The sequence below is a fragment of the Suncus etruscus genome, chromosome 9, assembly GCF_024139225.1.
Source record: "Suncus etruscus isolate mSunEtr1 chromosome 9, mSunEtr1.pri.cur, whole genome shotgun sequence".
NCBI lineage: Eukaryota > Metazoa > Chordata > Mammalia > Eulipotyphla > Soricidae > Suncus > Suncus etruscus.
In genome coordinates this window covers 114,666,155-114,681,707 of record NC_064856.1, presented here as the reverse complement: position 1 = coordinate 114,681,707, position 15,553 = coordinate 114,666,155, and the positions used below count along the sequence as shown (strand labels likewise).

The 15,553-nt window shown below is 60.8% G+C and overlaps 3 protein-coding genes across 7 annotated transcripts in view; 2 read left to right on the top strand and 1 right to left on the bottom strand.

Moving 5' to 3' along the window:
- CD81 (CD81 molecule) overlaps positions 1–15,553 on the top strand; it is a 344,561-nt gene that overhangs the window by 247,851 nt on the left and 81,157 nt on the right. Inside the window, exon 1 of one of the 5 annotated variants that reach the window (XM_049781248.1) lies at positions 1,593–1,596. The exons of the other annotated variants lie outside the window; for them this stretch is intronic. The gene's annotated coding sequence lies outside the window, so the exon portion shown is untranslated. Of the gene's footprint in view, positions 1–1,592; positions 1,597–15,553 lie in introns of those variants that run through there. 5 annotated transcript variants of the gene reach the window in all.
- LOC126018820 (collagen alpha-1(I) chain-like) lies at positions 226–6,215 on the top strand. Its single transcript, XM_049780916.1, has 5 exons — positions 226–595; positions 1,075–1,129; positions 1,173–1,693; positions 1,761–1,927; positions 5,926–6,215. The coding sequence occupies exons 1-5, from the start codon at positions 226–228 to the stop codon at positions 6,175–6,177; spliced, it is 1,365 nt and encodes a 454-aa protein (XP_049636873.1). The 3' UTR covers positions 6,178–6,215.
- On the bottom strand, positions 7,496–15,549 carry LOC126018819 (insulin-like). Its single transcript, XM_049780915.1, has 4 exons — positions 15,440–15,549; positions 15,255–15,334; positions 8,858–9,068; positions 7,496–7,735 (listed from the first exon to the last, which is right to left on the bottom strand). The coding sequence occupies exons 1-4, from the start codon at positions 15,547–15,549 to the stop codon at positions 7,519–7,521; spliced, it is 618 nt and encodes a 205-aa protein (XP_049636872.1). The 3' UTR covers positions 7,496–7,518.

Sequence of the window (15,553 nt, the reverse complement as noted above, 5' to 3'; positions counted from 1 at the left end):
GGGGGGAGTGGGCGGGCGGAGGCAGCGTCGGGGCCGCTCGAGGCGCACGGGCGGGCGGACGGACGGACGGACGGAGCGGCCGGCTGCGCGCCGGGGAGGGCTGGGCTGGGGCGGGCGGGCGGGCGGAGCGCGGGGTCGGTGACAACGCCGGCGGCCTGCGGGCCGGACTGCCTGCGGGGGGGACCGCCTCCTCGGCGAAGCGGGGCCCCGGGCGGGGTGAGGTAGATGAGAGGAGGCGGCGGGGAGTCCGCAGGATGCGGCGGCGGAGCGGGCGCGGCCCCGGCCGGCCAAGGCGCCCAAGACGGGAGTAGCAGCAGAGGACGCGGCGTCGACGCGGGGCCCGCCTGCCCGGTGGAGGGGCCGGGAGGCGGCGGGGGCGGCCGGAAGGGGGGGGGCCGGGGCCCCGCGGGCCTCGCGCAGCTCCGCCGGAGAGCAGGCGAAGAGCCGGGGCCCACGCGCGCCTCTTATAGCCGGGGCGCCCCGTTGCGCGGCGCCCGCGCGGGCCCCGCTGGCCACTCGCCCGCGCCAATGGGCGCCCGCGGGGACCCGAGCCCCGCCCCCGGCCCGCCCCGGCCCCCGAGCCGGAGGGTGGGGGGTGGGCGCGCGGGCCCGGGCGGGACCCCTGGGGGGGGCGGCGGAGCGCGCGGGGGCGCGATCGGCCTGGGGGCAGGGAGCCAAGAACAATTAAAAAGCTGAATTGTCGTTTTTGAAGAGTGTTCTGGGGCGACACCCCCCCCACGGCGGGTTCCTGGGGGTACCTTCTGGAAAAGGGAGAAGGGAAAGAAGGGAAGCGCCAGCCCGGGCTGGGTGGCCCGGGACTTGGCGACGACTGAGGGAGTGCCCCACCCGTTCCCATCAAGGGGTGCAGGTGGCTCCACACTTGGGGTGAGGGGTCCCCCCACCCCGAGTTGTGCTTAAGGGTGCCCGGGGAAGGGGCGAGCTGAACACACCACAGTCACCTGCCCGCCTGCCTGGGGAGAGAAGGAAGGCGCCTCCAGTCCGAGTCCCCCAACCCCAACCCGAGTTGTGCGCTCCCCAAGTATTCACTCCCCGCTCCCCTCACTCCAAGCCCAGCCGAACTAGCCGGGGAGGTGGTGGTGGTGGTGGGGAAACCTGTCCAGGCGGGTCGGTGGGAACCTGGGGGTCCCATAAAGCTTGCACGCTACCTGCAGGAGCCAGCGCCCTGGGGCGCGTCTACACGGCTCGCCTTTGGGACCCACCCAGATCAGTCTCATAAAGATTGCGCGCCGGACTTGCGTAGACGCGGGCTCAGCCCCGGGGCCCACCACCACCACCATCACCAGGGTCATTCTGCGGGTCTGGGGGGGGAGTGGAGAGGTCAGACTGCAGCCGAGTTTGCACACGGGCAGAAGCCGCTGGGACTTCTCACCAAGTCCGAACCACGCACACCAGCGCCCGTGCGCGCGCGCGCGCCCCCTGCCCGCCCCGCGGACCCCGGGAGGTCGGCGCTCGCTCTCCGAGGGGAAGGGGCCCCGCGCGCCCCGCTCCGCCATCAATCACGCCCCGCCGCCCACTTGCCTCCCCAGGCCTCGGGCCCCAAGGGCTGGACGCGCCGTGCGCCCCACCGCACCCCGCGCGCCCTGCCCGGCCACCGGCCAGGGCACATTCCCCACCATCGTGGGCTCGGCCCGGAGCGAGGAGGGGACCCGCGCGCTGCTGCTCGGGGCGCCGGGTCGCGGCGAGGGCAGCCGCCGAGTGTTCCCCGGACTCCCGCGCGGCTCTCGGGGGTCCGGGGCGAGCGCACTTAAGCCCTGGCGCGTCGGCGGCGGCGGTGGCGGTGCGGGGCGCGCTGCGGGCGGGCGCTCACCGAAGCGGAGGGACGCTGGAGCCGGAGGCTTGTCCCGGGCGCAGGAGGAGCCGAGGAGCCGAGGAGCCGGCGGCGAGCGGGCGGAGGACGGGGCTGGAGGTGAGTGAGACCCCGGGGGGGGGGGGCCTGTCCCCAGTGTCGGGGGGAGCAACGCCCAGTCGGTTGGAAGACCCGGGGACAATGCCCAAATTTGGGGGAGACCGGGGGCAATGCCCAGTCTTTTCTCGCGGAGGCGGGAGGCGCGCAGACCACTGGCTGACCCGGTGCTGCTGGGGCCAAGCGCTTCTGCGGGTACAAAGCAAAGTGTCCTCGATCCCAGGTACTCAGGACACACAGACCAGGTTCCCCTGCGCGCGGGTGCGGGGGTGGAGGGGGGGCTGTGACAACACCTGCCTCCCCAAACACAGGTCAGACTTGGGGCTGGCCAGGGCACTGGGGCCCCATGGACGCCAAGAACTTCGGGCTAGCAGGGCAGAGGGCTTTCTCCCCCCCCCCCCCCCCCGCTTTCTCTTGCCCAGGACAACGTGCCAGACTCTGATCAGAAAATGTGGAGAACACTCGTGTTTGGTTAACCAGACTTGGGGCGATCCCCAACCAGTTAATTTATGGCGAGGGAAGTTTTTGGGAGTGCTGAGGAAAATTCTCAAACGCTCAACGCGAAGCTTCAGAGGACTTAGGGCCATATTGTCTAAAACAGAGCGAAATCTGAGGGTCTACCCAGGCGGGGCTCGAGCAGGGAAGGCTGGAAGGTTTTCCGTGGTGTAGAAAGCCAGGCCAGGAGACCCCAGAGCCCTCTTTTGCCCGAGAAAGTCACCTCCATAGTTGTGGCTTTGGGGGAAATTTTCAGAGTCCTGGAAAAACTCAAAAACTTCAGTGTGTGGAGTCTGGGGTGGGCTGTGTCCATGTGGGGACAAGAAGTTAAGATCTCCTGATATTTTTATTTTTAATCTAGTTGATAAATTTATTTTTGATCCATGAAAAAAAAGCACCCTGTATTAGCCCTCCCTTTTGGGCTTTATCTACATGTGGGGGTCCCTTGTGAAATAGTCTAAGATGTGAAAAACCCCTAAAATCTATATAGTGGAGATGAAAATCTAAATTTCAAGGATTCAGGGCAGACGTTAGGGAGGAAACTTGTAAGTCTCAGACCTATTAACGCCTGGGGTTTTTAGGACCTGGGAATATATTTTGGGGGGGTCTCAATATTTTCTTTGGGGGGCATAAACTCAAAGAACCATAAATCAAGGCACCAAAAAAAGAGAAGAGAAATAAAAAGCTGTGTTGTTTTGTGAAACACACACACACAGCGATTTGCTTTGCAGGAAGGGGTGCAGTTTTCACAGGAAAGACCCCGGGAAAGAATGTTTGTCCGTGGGGTGTGGGGAGTTGCCAGCGAGTGCCGGCCCTGTGGGCTGCTGAGAAAGAATTTCCAGCTCTCAGGTCTGGGACCCACAGGTCAGGGTCGAGGTCCGTGATCTGGACCATGTGTGAGTGAACAGGAAATGCCGTTAGCTCTGCTGGGCCCCTGAGCTGGAGCCAGCTCCCTTCCCGACCCCGAAGTGCTGCCAGCCTTGGGGTTCCCACCCTGAGGACAATACCAGGTACTAGCTGGGGCACTGCTTGCAAAATCTCTAGGAGCCTGGGGGAACCAGGGGTGTCCTGCGATCAAAGTCTGAATTTTAGAAAACTCAGATTCTTGTTCGGACTAGAAGGGACACGGGGATTTTGGTTTGGTGGTTTGGTGGTGGTGGTATTGAAGAGTCAGGATATTGTGAGTGCAGAAAAAAAATAATTCCTACAGATATTTGGGGTCTGAGGCGCGCAGACCCAGCCCTGTGCAGACTTGGACTTCGTGGATATGGTGAGGTGTCTACAGCATGGCGGGGAAAGGGGTCTAAGGCAGTCTAAGGCACCCAACCTTAAGGGCTTGGCCCTGCTCTCCCCCAAACTTCCTCACAAGGCACTTATAAAATTGTTGGGAACCCCAGGATCTTGAAGAACCTCTAAAAGAAATTCCTTCTATCTCCGGAGTCCCCCCCCAAAAAAAAAGCTCACTCAGTGAAATATCACAGTAAGGAAAGCGTAGAGCTCAGGAAACAGCACATGGGTTTTATATAATTTTGAAAAAAGGGGTGCCTTGCTTTGGGAGGTCACACTCACTCCAGGGTTCTCAGGAGGCTGCTTCCCATTACCAGAGACCCAGGGGTTCATGCTGTAAAATTTTAGGGTACTTGGGAAGATTGGCTCTATTTGTTTGTGAAGGTCAGCGGGGAATGTACATTTACTTTTATAGTTGCATTTAAGTGTAAATGCAACCACAGTCGGGTGGAGGAGACAGGACTTTTCAGGGGGCTGGAGGAGAGACCCCCACTCTCTTGGGAGAGCCTGAAATTGAGGTGAGAAATTGTGGGGAGGCTGGGAGGAAGCCCCACTTTCTTGGGGGGGTCACCTAGGTGCCAGAAACCGCCTCTCCACTTTCTGGGGAGTCCTGAAAATTGGTCACTCTAGCCGACTGGTGGGGGACCTCCCTGGTTGGGGGAATTGTTGATGCTCAGAAATTCGGGGCTCAATTTCTGGGAGTGTGAAACTGCTGCACCCGGGGAATAGCACAAATCCCACGTCTCCTGCAGGCTGCGGGCGCGGGGTGTAACCCAGGTCCCCAGAAATGAAATATGTTAGGAACCCCCTCGTCGGGGAGAAGCGCGGGGGTGTGAGGCACATTTGCAGGGTCTCAGAAAGCCAGGGTGCGGGCGCGGGGCGCAGTCCTGGGTGGGCTGAGCGGGCGGAGGCGCTGGGCACCGGCCGAAGCACGGGCCGGTGGCGCCCTCCGGGGGGCGCGCGTGGTGGTGGCGGCTCTGGAGCTCCGGAGCCGGTGGGGCGGCACAGGCCGAGTTTGGGGCGCTGAGCGCCCCGAGGCTACGTCGCCAGCGGTGCCCGAGCGCTTGGGCGCGGGAGCGGCTTTGGGGGCAGCAGCAGCTGCAGACTCCGCCGGGAGCACAGAGGCGCTGGGGCGCAAGGGCGCAGGGGCGCACGGCTGGGGAGCCTTGCCCCCTGCTCCCAAACACCCTTCGACCGCTGCACCCCACGCGTTCCGGCGCTGCGAGCCCAGGCGGAGCCGCGGCTGGGCTGGCGCCTCCGTCGGGCTCGTTCCTGACTGGGTTTTGGGGGCCCGGGCACCCCCGGACCACTTTGTCTCACCAGGCCGGGCGCGCGGTGCGCTCGGGCGCGCTTTGCACGGCCTTAACTCTGGTCCCCCAACTTGGGCCGAACGAATTCTGCTTAGGTAACTTTAGAGGAGTGGATGTTGGGGGAGCAGCAGAGAAAGCGGGGTGCAGGAGAAAGGGGCGATGTGGGCGCACCCCAGGGTGCTGGGGAGCCCCTTTCGTTTTCCAGCGGCCAGTTCCGCTCTTAGCTCTCAGCCTCGTGTCCTGCCCGGAAGCGCTCTCTGCCCAGCTATTGACATCAAGAAGCTACCAGGGACCCCCCCCCCCCGAACTCTCCCCAATGCAACAGAGTAGGGTGGGTCTGGGGTCCTTCAGCCTGCACGCTCTGGGGGGGGGGCCCAGGCACTGGCACAGGGCCCTTCTCCAGCTAGAAGGGGCCTCCAGGCTGGCTTGGGGCGGCAGGGGTTAACGCTGCGGGACGGGACAGGTGTGGGGCCGGCCACGGCAGGCTGGCACGACCTAGCCTAACCCCACCCCCTTAGAAAAAACAGCCCCCACTTGTAGAGAACCAGACCGCTCCCCTTTCCAATCCCTGTTCCCATCAATCACCCCGGCCCATTCCGGCAACATCTGGCCCGGCCCCCCCTTAGAGCTGCCCCCGCCCCGCCCCCGGGCCCCGAGACCCCCACCTGGCTCTGACCAGACCGAGGGCAGCGGGGGGCAGTGCTGGCCACGCGGGCTCAGCTCCCGCCTTCGCCGGCCTCCACTCTGCACCCCCTGCACTGGGCACCTCGGAACTTTGGGCTGAAGCTTCACCCACATGCCCGCCTGTGGGCTGCTGGGTGCCCAGAGTCCAGCGGGAAATGCCCACGGGAGGGGCCCCCGCCTGCCCCCGCTGCCCTGCCCTGCCCTGCCCAGACCCCTGTTCTCCAGGCCAGAAAGAGTGACGCTGTGCCCTCCTGCGTCCCTCTGGGGACCCCGTGTCTGAGCCGCACACCCCCCCAGGGGTGCCTCCCAGAGGACTCCCAGCAGCCTGCACATTTTCGAGGACCCTGCAAGGTAGGCGGGCAGGACTGGCGGGCTGAGCTGAGCCGAGGGGTGGGTGACCCTGCCACCGAGTCCCATCCCAGGCTGCCACTGCGGCCCTTACCTTATTTAGTCAAAAGTGTGCTCTGCCTGCGGTAACAGGCATATCCGGGTCACTCTGGGTTCAGAAAAGAGTATTGGCTACCCCCAGTCAGAACCAGTAGCCTGGGTCTCCCCCAAACTTCCATTCTCCCAGGTCAGAAGGGAAGGACAGTAGCCCACCGTGAGGTGAGTGCCAGGCCGTGACCGACAGAGACCATGTTGGTGCCCCCATGCCCTGGACCCATTTGTTCCCAATCCCGATCCTGCTGGGCACTCCCAAAATGCCCAATTCCGACGTAAATCACCTTCTCCCCAAAGAACACCCCCAACTCACTCGCCCAGCCTCACTCCTTCTTTCCCCGCTTCCTCCGGTATCTGGCTCCTCTCTGGCCGCTCCCCACTCCCCCACTCCCCGCTCTCTCCCTGGGACCCGGCCCAGCAGTTTACAAAACCTCTCTTCGGGGTCCCCTGAGCACCCTCCCTCCCGCCCTCCCTCCTGCAGGGCCGTCTGCAGCCTACGTGGCTAGGGCCTGGGAGGGCCCCCCTGAAGGAACAAACGAAGGCCAGGCTGGACGTGGACGTGAGGCCCCGAGGCCCAGGGACAACTGACAGGCTGACGGACTTTCCCAGGCCAGAGCCGCCGAGGCCCCAGGCCCCAGGCGAGAAGTAGGTTTGGGGTTGGGGTCTGGTATGAGTGGAGGCTAGAGGTAGGGGGGCATGGGGCAGCCACGTGGGACAGTCATTGGTGTTGGGAAAAAAAGCACCTTCCAGAGAAAGTTCTGGGTTTCCCCAAAGCAAAGAAGCTAGAGCACTCTTCAGCTCTGGGCCCTTCAAAAGTTCAGGAAGGGCTTGGGGTCACAACAAAACAAAACAAGAGACCCTCCCCTCTCCTCCTGTCTGTCTGTCTCTGTCCCTGTCCTCACAGGAAACTCTTGGCCTCACACATAATAAAACCCGGATAGAGGCCTCAGCCTCCACCTGCCCCAGCAAAATGTGTTGCCTCCTTCTGGCAGCTGGGGACTCAGAGTGGCTGCCTAGGTGCCCCCCCCCTCCCCATTATCCTGGGCCAGGGTCTGAGCTGGCTGGTCAGCCCTTGAGCGCCTGTCTGTCTTGTCCCCCCTTTCCTCCTGTCTCTTTCCCACTGCAACCCCTCAGGACTGTCTTTTCACCAGGTGCCGTTTTGGAGGACGTCCGAGGCCGGAGACCACTCCTGGAGCCGACTTTGTTCCCCCAGAGACTGCGGACATCAGCAGCCCACACAGCCCTCGGCCCCCGGTCCAAGGGCACATGGGAAGTCCCCCCAAGCCCAGGCCCAGAGAAGCCAGCTTGGTCCGAGGGTCTGTCCCAGGCAGGGACAGGGGCCACTCACCTGGGAGGGGTGGGGCCTGGCTGTTGTCCTCAGGGCTGAGTCGGGGGGTCTCGCCGGGGGCAGAGGCCACAGCAGCCTCCCTCAGGGCTGGGCTCGCGAGTGGCAGCAGCGGCGCGGGTAGGAGTGGGTTGCGTGGGGGTCTGCGTGGCCGGTGGGTCAGCGGTGGTGACACCCTGCGGCTGGGTGTTGGGGCTCAGGGCGTCGCTCTCCGGTCCACTGGTGACGGCTGCGGTGACACGCCGGCCCCTGTGACAAGCGCAGAGAAACTGAAGATGCCTCTTCCCAGACCCACGCGCCCCTCAAGCCCACCAGGGCACTCTGGGGGGGCTCCTCCTGGGGGCCACCGCACTGGGGCTAGGGGACATTCCCCGCCCGTGGGGAGACAGAGGCCACGTTGGGTGGGCCGCCCCCTTTCCCAGCTGGGCACCGGGGGTCCCTTAGCACAAGGTCCCAGGGTGGAGGGCACTCACCAAGAGACAGGGGATGCCCCAGGAGGCCCTGAGTATGAGATACCACCTCCGCCACCCAACACACCCACTTTAGAAGACAGTCCAGAAGAAGCCGGGGTGCTCTGGGGGAACGGGTCACCTCCCGACAAACAGGGCCCTGGGCCAGAAGCAGGGGCTCAAGTGCTCCCTGAGAAACTGCCCTTGCTTTTGCCCTGGGTTCTAGGGGCAGGAGGGGCCCAGGATGAAGATGCATCCGGAGAACCTCCGGGTACGGTTCGGAAAAATGGGTGATTCTGTCAAATCTTGCTGTGTGGTGGTGGGATGGGGCACCCCATCACCCCTTCCCTCCCTGCTCTTTCCCGTCACACTATGGGATTCTGTGGGAGCAGAGAGAGGAAAACTTTACCTTCAAAATGGTATATAGATAAAAAAAAAAAACAAAACAAAAACAAAACTATTTCAAAACTAAGGGGCCCTGAGCCCACACAGTCTTATGGTGTCTTTGTTGGAATGGGAGGGGAAGCTGCGTGGCAATACGGGGTGGGGGGTTGTCTCCCATTTAAAAAAAAAAGTTTCCACATTTGCGCGACAGCTGCATGCATGCCTGCTGCACGGGGCAGCCCTGCCCGCTGGCCTCCCCCACCTTCTCTGCCCAGCGGATTAGAGAAGTAAAATCTATTTTCCCTGCAAAAGCCATTTTGGCTCTGGGCACCCTATAGAAATGGCCCCTTTCCACCTGTTCTCCCAGCCCCTGCAAACGAATGGAGCTCAGGAACTGGCCTGGGCTGCGCTGCTGGCCAGCGGGCAGTGGAGGATTTATTCTCCAGCAAAAAATCAGTGTCCTGGATGCTGCCCCCAGCCCCAGATTTCCCTCATGCCCACACAGGGCAGTGAGCGGCCAGCAGGGATGCCCAGTTACCTGTGCTCTAGTCGCTGCGCCGAAACTCCTGGGCGGTGGATGAAGAAGACCGGGCAGTCGCCGGAACCCAGGTCTCTCTGCCCGGACGATGATCCGCTGGCCGAGCCAATATTAGCAGCCTGCGCCACAGTTGGGGGTGCTCCGGTTGTGGAGCCCACACTCTCCAGCCGGGGGGTCTCCGGGGAGCTGGTGGAGGGGGACGAGGCTGGGGCTGGAGAGACAGTGAGAGGCACTTTCAGAGTGTGCATGGTAACAGCCCCCCTGACATACAGAGGGGTTAGTGTGCCTCAGCCTAGCACCTGCTCCAGCCAGTGCTGACTGAGACCAGCTTCAATGGCTCACCTCCTCGTCCCCTCCACGCCTTTCCCCGGGCCCCTCCAAATTTGGGAATGGCTGCTCCAATTCGGTGGTGCCAGGGCCCCCTGGGGCAGCTGCTGTGGACTGTCCCACACAAGGACAAGTGCTTGGAGGGGGGGAGGGGGTGGAGTCCTGGCCCTCCTGACCCAGCCGGAAGAGCATCTGTGACCGGTGGATATAAGCCGGAAGAATTTCATAAGGGTCAGGGAGGCGGGGCATGCAGAGGGGGTGTGGCTGGGCGGGCCCTTCTCTAGAGTGACACTTGACATGACACCTGATACCTGGGTGGGCCCCGCCCCTGGGCGTGGCACGGGTAAAATGGGGGGAGGGAAAGGCATGGGAAGAATATACAAGGTCCAAGGAAGGTCAGAAAAAGCTCACTTCTGGTGGTCCTGATTCAAGGGCAGTGGAATGGACCTGTGTCCTTCTAGACTGGGCCCCCATTGGGTGGTGCAGACCCTGTCCCACTGCCCCCAAGACCGTCTCAGGTGACCCTGTCCTGCCCACTGGCTGATGCCACCGAGGATGAAAAAGTTGGCAGGCAGCAGGCTCGGATTCTGCTGACAGGCTTGTGGAGAGCAGAGGTGGATGCCACAGCCTTCTGGGCTTCATGCATGATTATGGTTGGTTCAGGGTCCCGGTTGGGACACAATTCAGAGTGGCATCTCCCTGGGACTCCCACCTCCTCTGCAAGGTGCAAGGATGGGAAATGGTTTATGACTTGTGCCCCTGTGTATCCCCTGGGCCCAGTGCCTGTCCTGATGCCTGGTGCACTCAACCCTGTCCCATCTCTGTGCTGGGACCAAGCCCCCAAACTCCCCTGAAGCCCACAACTCATCCCTCTCTTGACTGGCACAGTCAGCAACTTGGCAGAGGATGCTGGACATTTGGCTTTCAGCAGTGGGGAAGTGAGTGAGTAAAAAGGCCTTAAATCTCATCCCGAGCAGGACACAGGTATCTCAGGCTCAACCCTGCTCTTGGGCGTGAGAGTGCCTGGCAGTGGGCACAGGGACCAGGTGCCCACAAGGAAACACTGTCACCCACTTACATGACCCAATTCGGGGCTCTGTGGCTGGGTAACTCTGAGTCTCTGATGCCTGTCCTGTGTCTGTTCTGACACCCCCTATCACAAGGAATCTGTATCCCTACAGGGAAGCCTGGTGGGGCTAGGGAGGGGGACCCCCACACTAGATAAGAGGGTTTCACAGGAGGCAGAGCAGACAAGAAGGCCCCACGATGAGGAGTGAGACACCCTGAGAGGGCTGAGGCAGAGGTCTATAGATGTAGCTTTGGGAAGCACGAGTAGATGCTTTCACTCAGAGCCTCCCAGCACCCCATTGTCTCTCAGGCACCCCCAGCACCCCGTTTTCTCTGATATCACCCAGCACCCCATTTTCTCAGAGCCACCTAGCACCCCCCTCTTCTCTCAGAGCTTCTGAGCACCCCATCTCCTCTCAGGCACCACCCAGCACCCTGTTTTCTCTCAGATGCCACCTAGCACTCCATCCTCTCTCAGAGCCCACCTGCACTCCATCTGGGAGCCCTAAGGCTAGAGTAGTTGTAGCACCCTTGGGGTCCAGAGACTGGCTAGGTTCCCCCATCTGCAGCCGAAGGAGGTGCAGGTGGTGGGAACACAGAGGCAAAAATGTGGGGTGTATGAAGGAAGCACTCATAGCAAGGTATCCTTGGCCTCAAACCCCTTTGGCCAGGAGGGCACGTCCTGGCCTGTTCGACTGAGACACTGGGCCAAGCCAGGCTGATGGGTGCCTTCCGCGACCTTGTGCTGACACCTGGTGGCTACTTCTAGAATTGCAGTCGAGATTTAAGAGCTGCCCCAGCCCTTCCTTAGGGGACCTCGTGGTGAAGGCAGGTATCCCCCTTAACTAGGAACCTCTTGAGATGTTGGGGTGCAGAAGGATACTGCATCTTTGTGCTCATGTAAAGAAAACTCACTAGGGATCCGAGTGACAGCACAGCAGGTAAGGCATGTTCTTTGCACACAGCTGAACCGGGTTCAAGTCTGAGCATCTCATAGGATTCCTTGAGCACCCCTCGAAGCGATTTCTTCCTTTTATTAATGCCAACCCGTTTAAAATTTTTATTTTAATTTTTTTGGGTTTTGGGTTACACCGGGCTTAGGTATCTGTGCTCAGGTATCACTCCTGGAAGTTTTGGGCGGACTCTATGGGATGATGAGGATCGAACCCAGATCTGCCATGTGTAGAGCAAACGTCCTCCCCTTTATGCTCTCGCTCCAGCCCCACCAGGAGTGATTCCAGAACAAAGTGCCAGGAGAAACCCCGAGTACTGAGCATTGCCAGGTGTGGCCCCCAAACAAACAAACAAACAAACAAAAAATCCAAATCAGGGGCCGGGCGGTGGCGCTGGAGGTAAGGTGCCTGCCTTGCCTGCGCTAGCCTAGGACGGACCACGGTTTGATCCCCCGGTGTCCCATATGGTCCCCCAAGAAGCCAGGAGCAACTTCTGAGCGCATAGCCAGGAGTAACCCCTGAGCGTCACAGGGTGTGGCCCAAAAACCAAAAAAAAAAAAAAAAAAAAAAAAAAAAATCCAAATCAGGGCCGGAGTGATAACACAGCTGTAGGGTGTTTGCTTTGTGTGCTGCCGTCCCAGGACAGACCCGGGTTTGATCCCCAGCATCCCATAGAGTCCCCAAAGCCGGCCAGGAGTGATTACTGAGCACAGAGCCAAGAGTAACCTCTGAGCACCGCCAGGTGTGACCCAAGAAAAAAAATCCAAGCCAAACCAAAAACCCAATTTCCGGGTCTCCACCCTGATCCCAGGGAACAGCAGTGCAGACTCAGCTAAGGGGGGACCCCTCCCTTTGAGGGAGTCCCCCCAGAATATGCTCACCCCACAGCTGACCCCGGGCATCATCCACTTTCTGGAATCAAGGGGAGCGGTGTGATACCCCCAAACTCTGCCTTCCTGAGCTGTGCCCTTTGCCCCACAGTGAGGGACCCCCTGCTAGTGGCTATTGGTGGGGACAGTGGGACCCCAATAACTATGTGCCTGGCTAGTCCTTCCCAGGACCTTCCTGAGCGCTTCCAAGTATAGCCCGAGCCTGACCTCTTGTGGCCACAGGGCAAAATGGCAGCCCCAACGCTGGCCTAGCAGGGGACTCCCCCAGCACCCCATTTCTGATGTAGCTTTTCTTCCAGATTCTGAGCGGGTGGGCAAATGGGGCACCCACCTGAGCCCGAGTCAACCTCAGCGAAGTAAAAGCATCAAAAGAGAGACCAGGGGCCGGAGAGATAGCGTGGAGGTAGGGCATTTGCCTTGCATGCAGAAGGATGGGGGTTTGAATCCCGGCATCCCATAGGGTCCCCTGAGCCTGCCAGGAGTGATTTCTGAGCGTAGAGCTAGGAGGAACCCATGAGCGCTGCTGGGTGTGACCCAAAAATTAAAAAATATATATATGAGGGACCAGATCGACAGCACAGCAGGGAGGGCTTTTGCCTTGCACATAGCTAATCCGGGTTCGATCTCTGACATTCATTAGGGTCAGAGCACTGCTATGAGTCATATCTGAGTGCAGAGCCAGGAGAAACCCCTGAGCACCGCTGCGTATGCTCCCCACCAAATTCTCACGAAAACGAAAAACAAAGAAGCAATCCAGGAGGAGGCTGGTAGAGACCCTGTGCGCCCCTGACCCCGCGTCTGTGACTGACTGCGGATAACAGCATGTGGGAAACAGAGTGGGTCTCCCACTCTCTCATGCCCTGACTTCTGACTTCTGTGGGTCTCCTGCTAAGCGGGCTGGAGGGCTCCCCGTTATGGAGGCAGCCCGAACACCACCATGCTGGCTCCTGGCCTCTGCCCCAGGTGTCTTGCTTGGGGGGAGCTGGGACTGCACACAGGACCCCTGTTTCCACTAGAGGGACTCCCAGCAACCACTGGGAGACCCCAGCTTAGAGTGACCCTCTGCTACCTCCAGTTCTTATTTTGTTTGGGGTAACGTTTGGTGTGCTTAGGACTGATTCCTGCTTCTGTGCTCGGGCCTCGCTCCTGGCTCCATGCTCAGGAATTACTCCTGGCTGTGAGCTCTGGGCTCACCCTTGGCAAAGTTTAGAGAATGATAGGCTCAGTACCAGGCCAGCACCTTTTTTTTTTTTTTTTTTTTTTTGGTTTTTGGGTAACACCCAGCAGCGCTCAGGGGTTACTCCTGGCTTCATGCTCAGAAATCACTCCTGGCAGGCTCGGGGGACCATATGGGATGCCGGGATTCGAACTGATGACCTTCTGCATGAAAGGCAAACGCCTTACCTCCATGCTATCTCTCCATGCCGGCCCCAGGCCAGCACCTTTTGTCCTGCTCTCTGTCTCTGTCTCTCTGTCTTTGTCTCTCTGAGTCTGTCTCTGTCTCTGTCTCTGTCTGTCTGTCTCTCAACTAGCCCAGCTGAGGCAGACACCAGCCCTTCCAAACACTCTCCACAGCCCAGCGCCTCTCAGTATGGAAAGACAAGGGCGGAGAAAGGCAAGTGTCCAGGCCAATCTTACACGATGGGACCCTCTTGGAAGTCTTCTGGGGAGCAAAGTCCCAGAGCGGCTCAGCAACTTCCCAAGGGCCACACAGAACAGCTGGAGGAGCAGAAAAATCCTCCCAAGCCACTGCACACCCCGGCCCAAAAGGGAACAAAGAGCAGGATACCTCAAAGGCTTTGAGCCAGGAGAGAGATGCCCCTGATCCCTGAAAGTGTCTGTGGGATCCTCAGGCCACATTCCTGAAAAACTCTGTGGGACCCTCTGACCTCGTCCTGGATAGGTTTGTTGGACCCCTCCCTTGTTTCCCCATCCCTGGAGAGTGACTCTGGGGACAGCCACCCAAATGCACCCAGAAGTGGGAGCTGACCCTGCACCCTCATTTGCACCTCTGCTGCTCTGATCACATCGTGGGGTGCCCTACTGTTGGCCCATCCCTGCGCCCAACTCTGCCCTGCTTCACCTGGCATCCCCAACGTACCCCCTGGCCCAGTCCCTTCTTTCACCGAGTGAGGACAGACCCTTGATTCTTTGCTCTGTGCACATGGCTTCCCCAGGCCCCTTATTTTGTCAGCTGAAATATTGGGGTGTCCCCCACATTGTCCAGCAGCTCCTCCCCAGGCGCTTGAGCCTCTGAGAACCCACAAAGGGAGCATTCATAGGGCTTTGTCGCCCTCTGCTGGCCGTGGGGGTGCTGGGTGGCAGCCTTGAGCTGGTCTGGGGGACACTGCCCAGTCTCCCCAAATCTGGGCTCTGCCCGCCTCACTGCCTCTGCCTGGGTCCTGGCGAGGTGCCGGGTCCTGGGGTGTAGGCTGAGCCCGCTTCCCTGATCACCTCCTGTGCCCCGTGGTCCTGGGGACACCAAGGACAATAAATATTTACCACCGGCGGGGAAAAAGCAAACAGTGTTCAGGGCGGGAGGTGCCAGGAGATGTGCCAGCAGCAGTGGCTGGGCATGGGGGTGGGGGGTTCGGAACATGGCATGCCCCCCAGAAGCTGGCATCATGGGGTAGGAGTAAGGAGGGTCTGTGGGTACACAGACACCCCAAGAGTAGGGGTCCCAGTGAGATGGGACCCATCTCATCTCCCATCCTAGGGGCTGAATGCCCCTCTCAGTCCCCATTCCCAAAAGGGGCGATGGGGCCAGGTCTGTGGGCACAGTGGGGTAATAGGGGTCTGTGACTTCGGACATTGGGGTTCAGCCCATTTCTGTACCCCTTGAGCAGCGCCTCATTTCCATGCCCTGGAATAGCCCAGGGAGACCCAGGCTCACCCCAATTTCCAGAACCAGCCTCTGGGGGGAAGGTTTCGGGTGGTTCCTGCAGCCATTATGGGATGCTGGGTAGAACCCAGGAGGGTCAGCAGGGGGGTTGTAGGACAGCCCGGGGCACCATCTACGCAGTCCTGAGCTCATGGCCCTGCACCCCCTGGCCTGAGACCCCACCGCGGGTTCCCTTGCAGCCCTCTAAAAGTTCCCCTGAACCCCTTCAGACTCCAGGCATAGGTCAGACAGGCCCCAGGGACCCCCGCTGGACGCACCTACCTCAGCTCCGCAGACCCACCCTGGTTCTGGCCTTGCGGGGCTACCTGGCGCACCCGGACAGTCGTCAACTCCCGCCCTTCCGGCCAGGCCAACTCAGGGCGGGGCCTCGCTGCAGCTCCAGGGGCACCCTCCCCCCCTTCAGGCCGAAGCCCCCCAGAAGAAACGCGGTTGTTGCCTTCACCCTTGTACCCGCCGACCTCGGCCACTAGCCCGGTCAGCCTGGGCCACCAATCCCGTGTCCTTAGGTGCCCAAGGCCCTTCTGGGGTGACGGTGAGGCCATAGGCGGGCATGGCC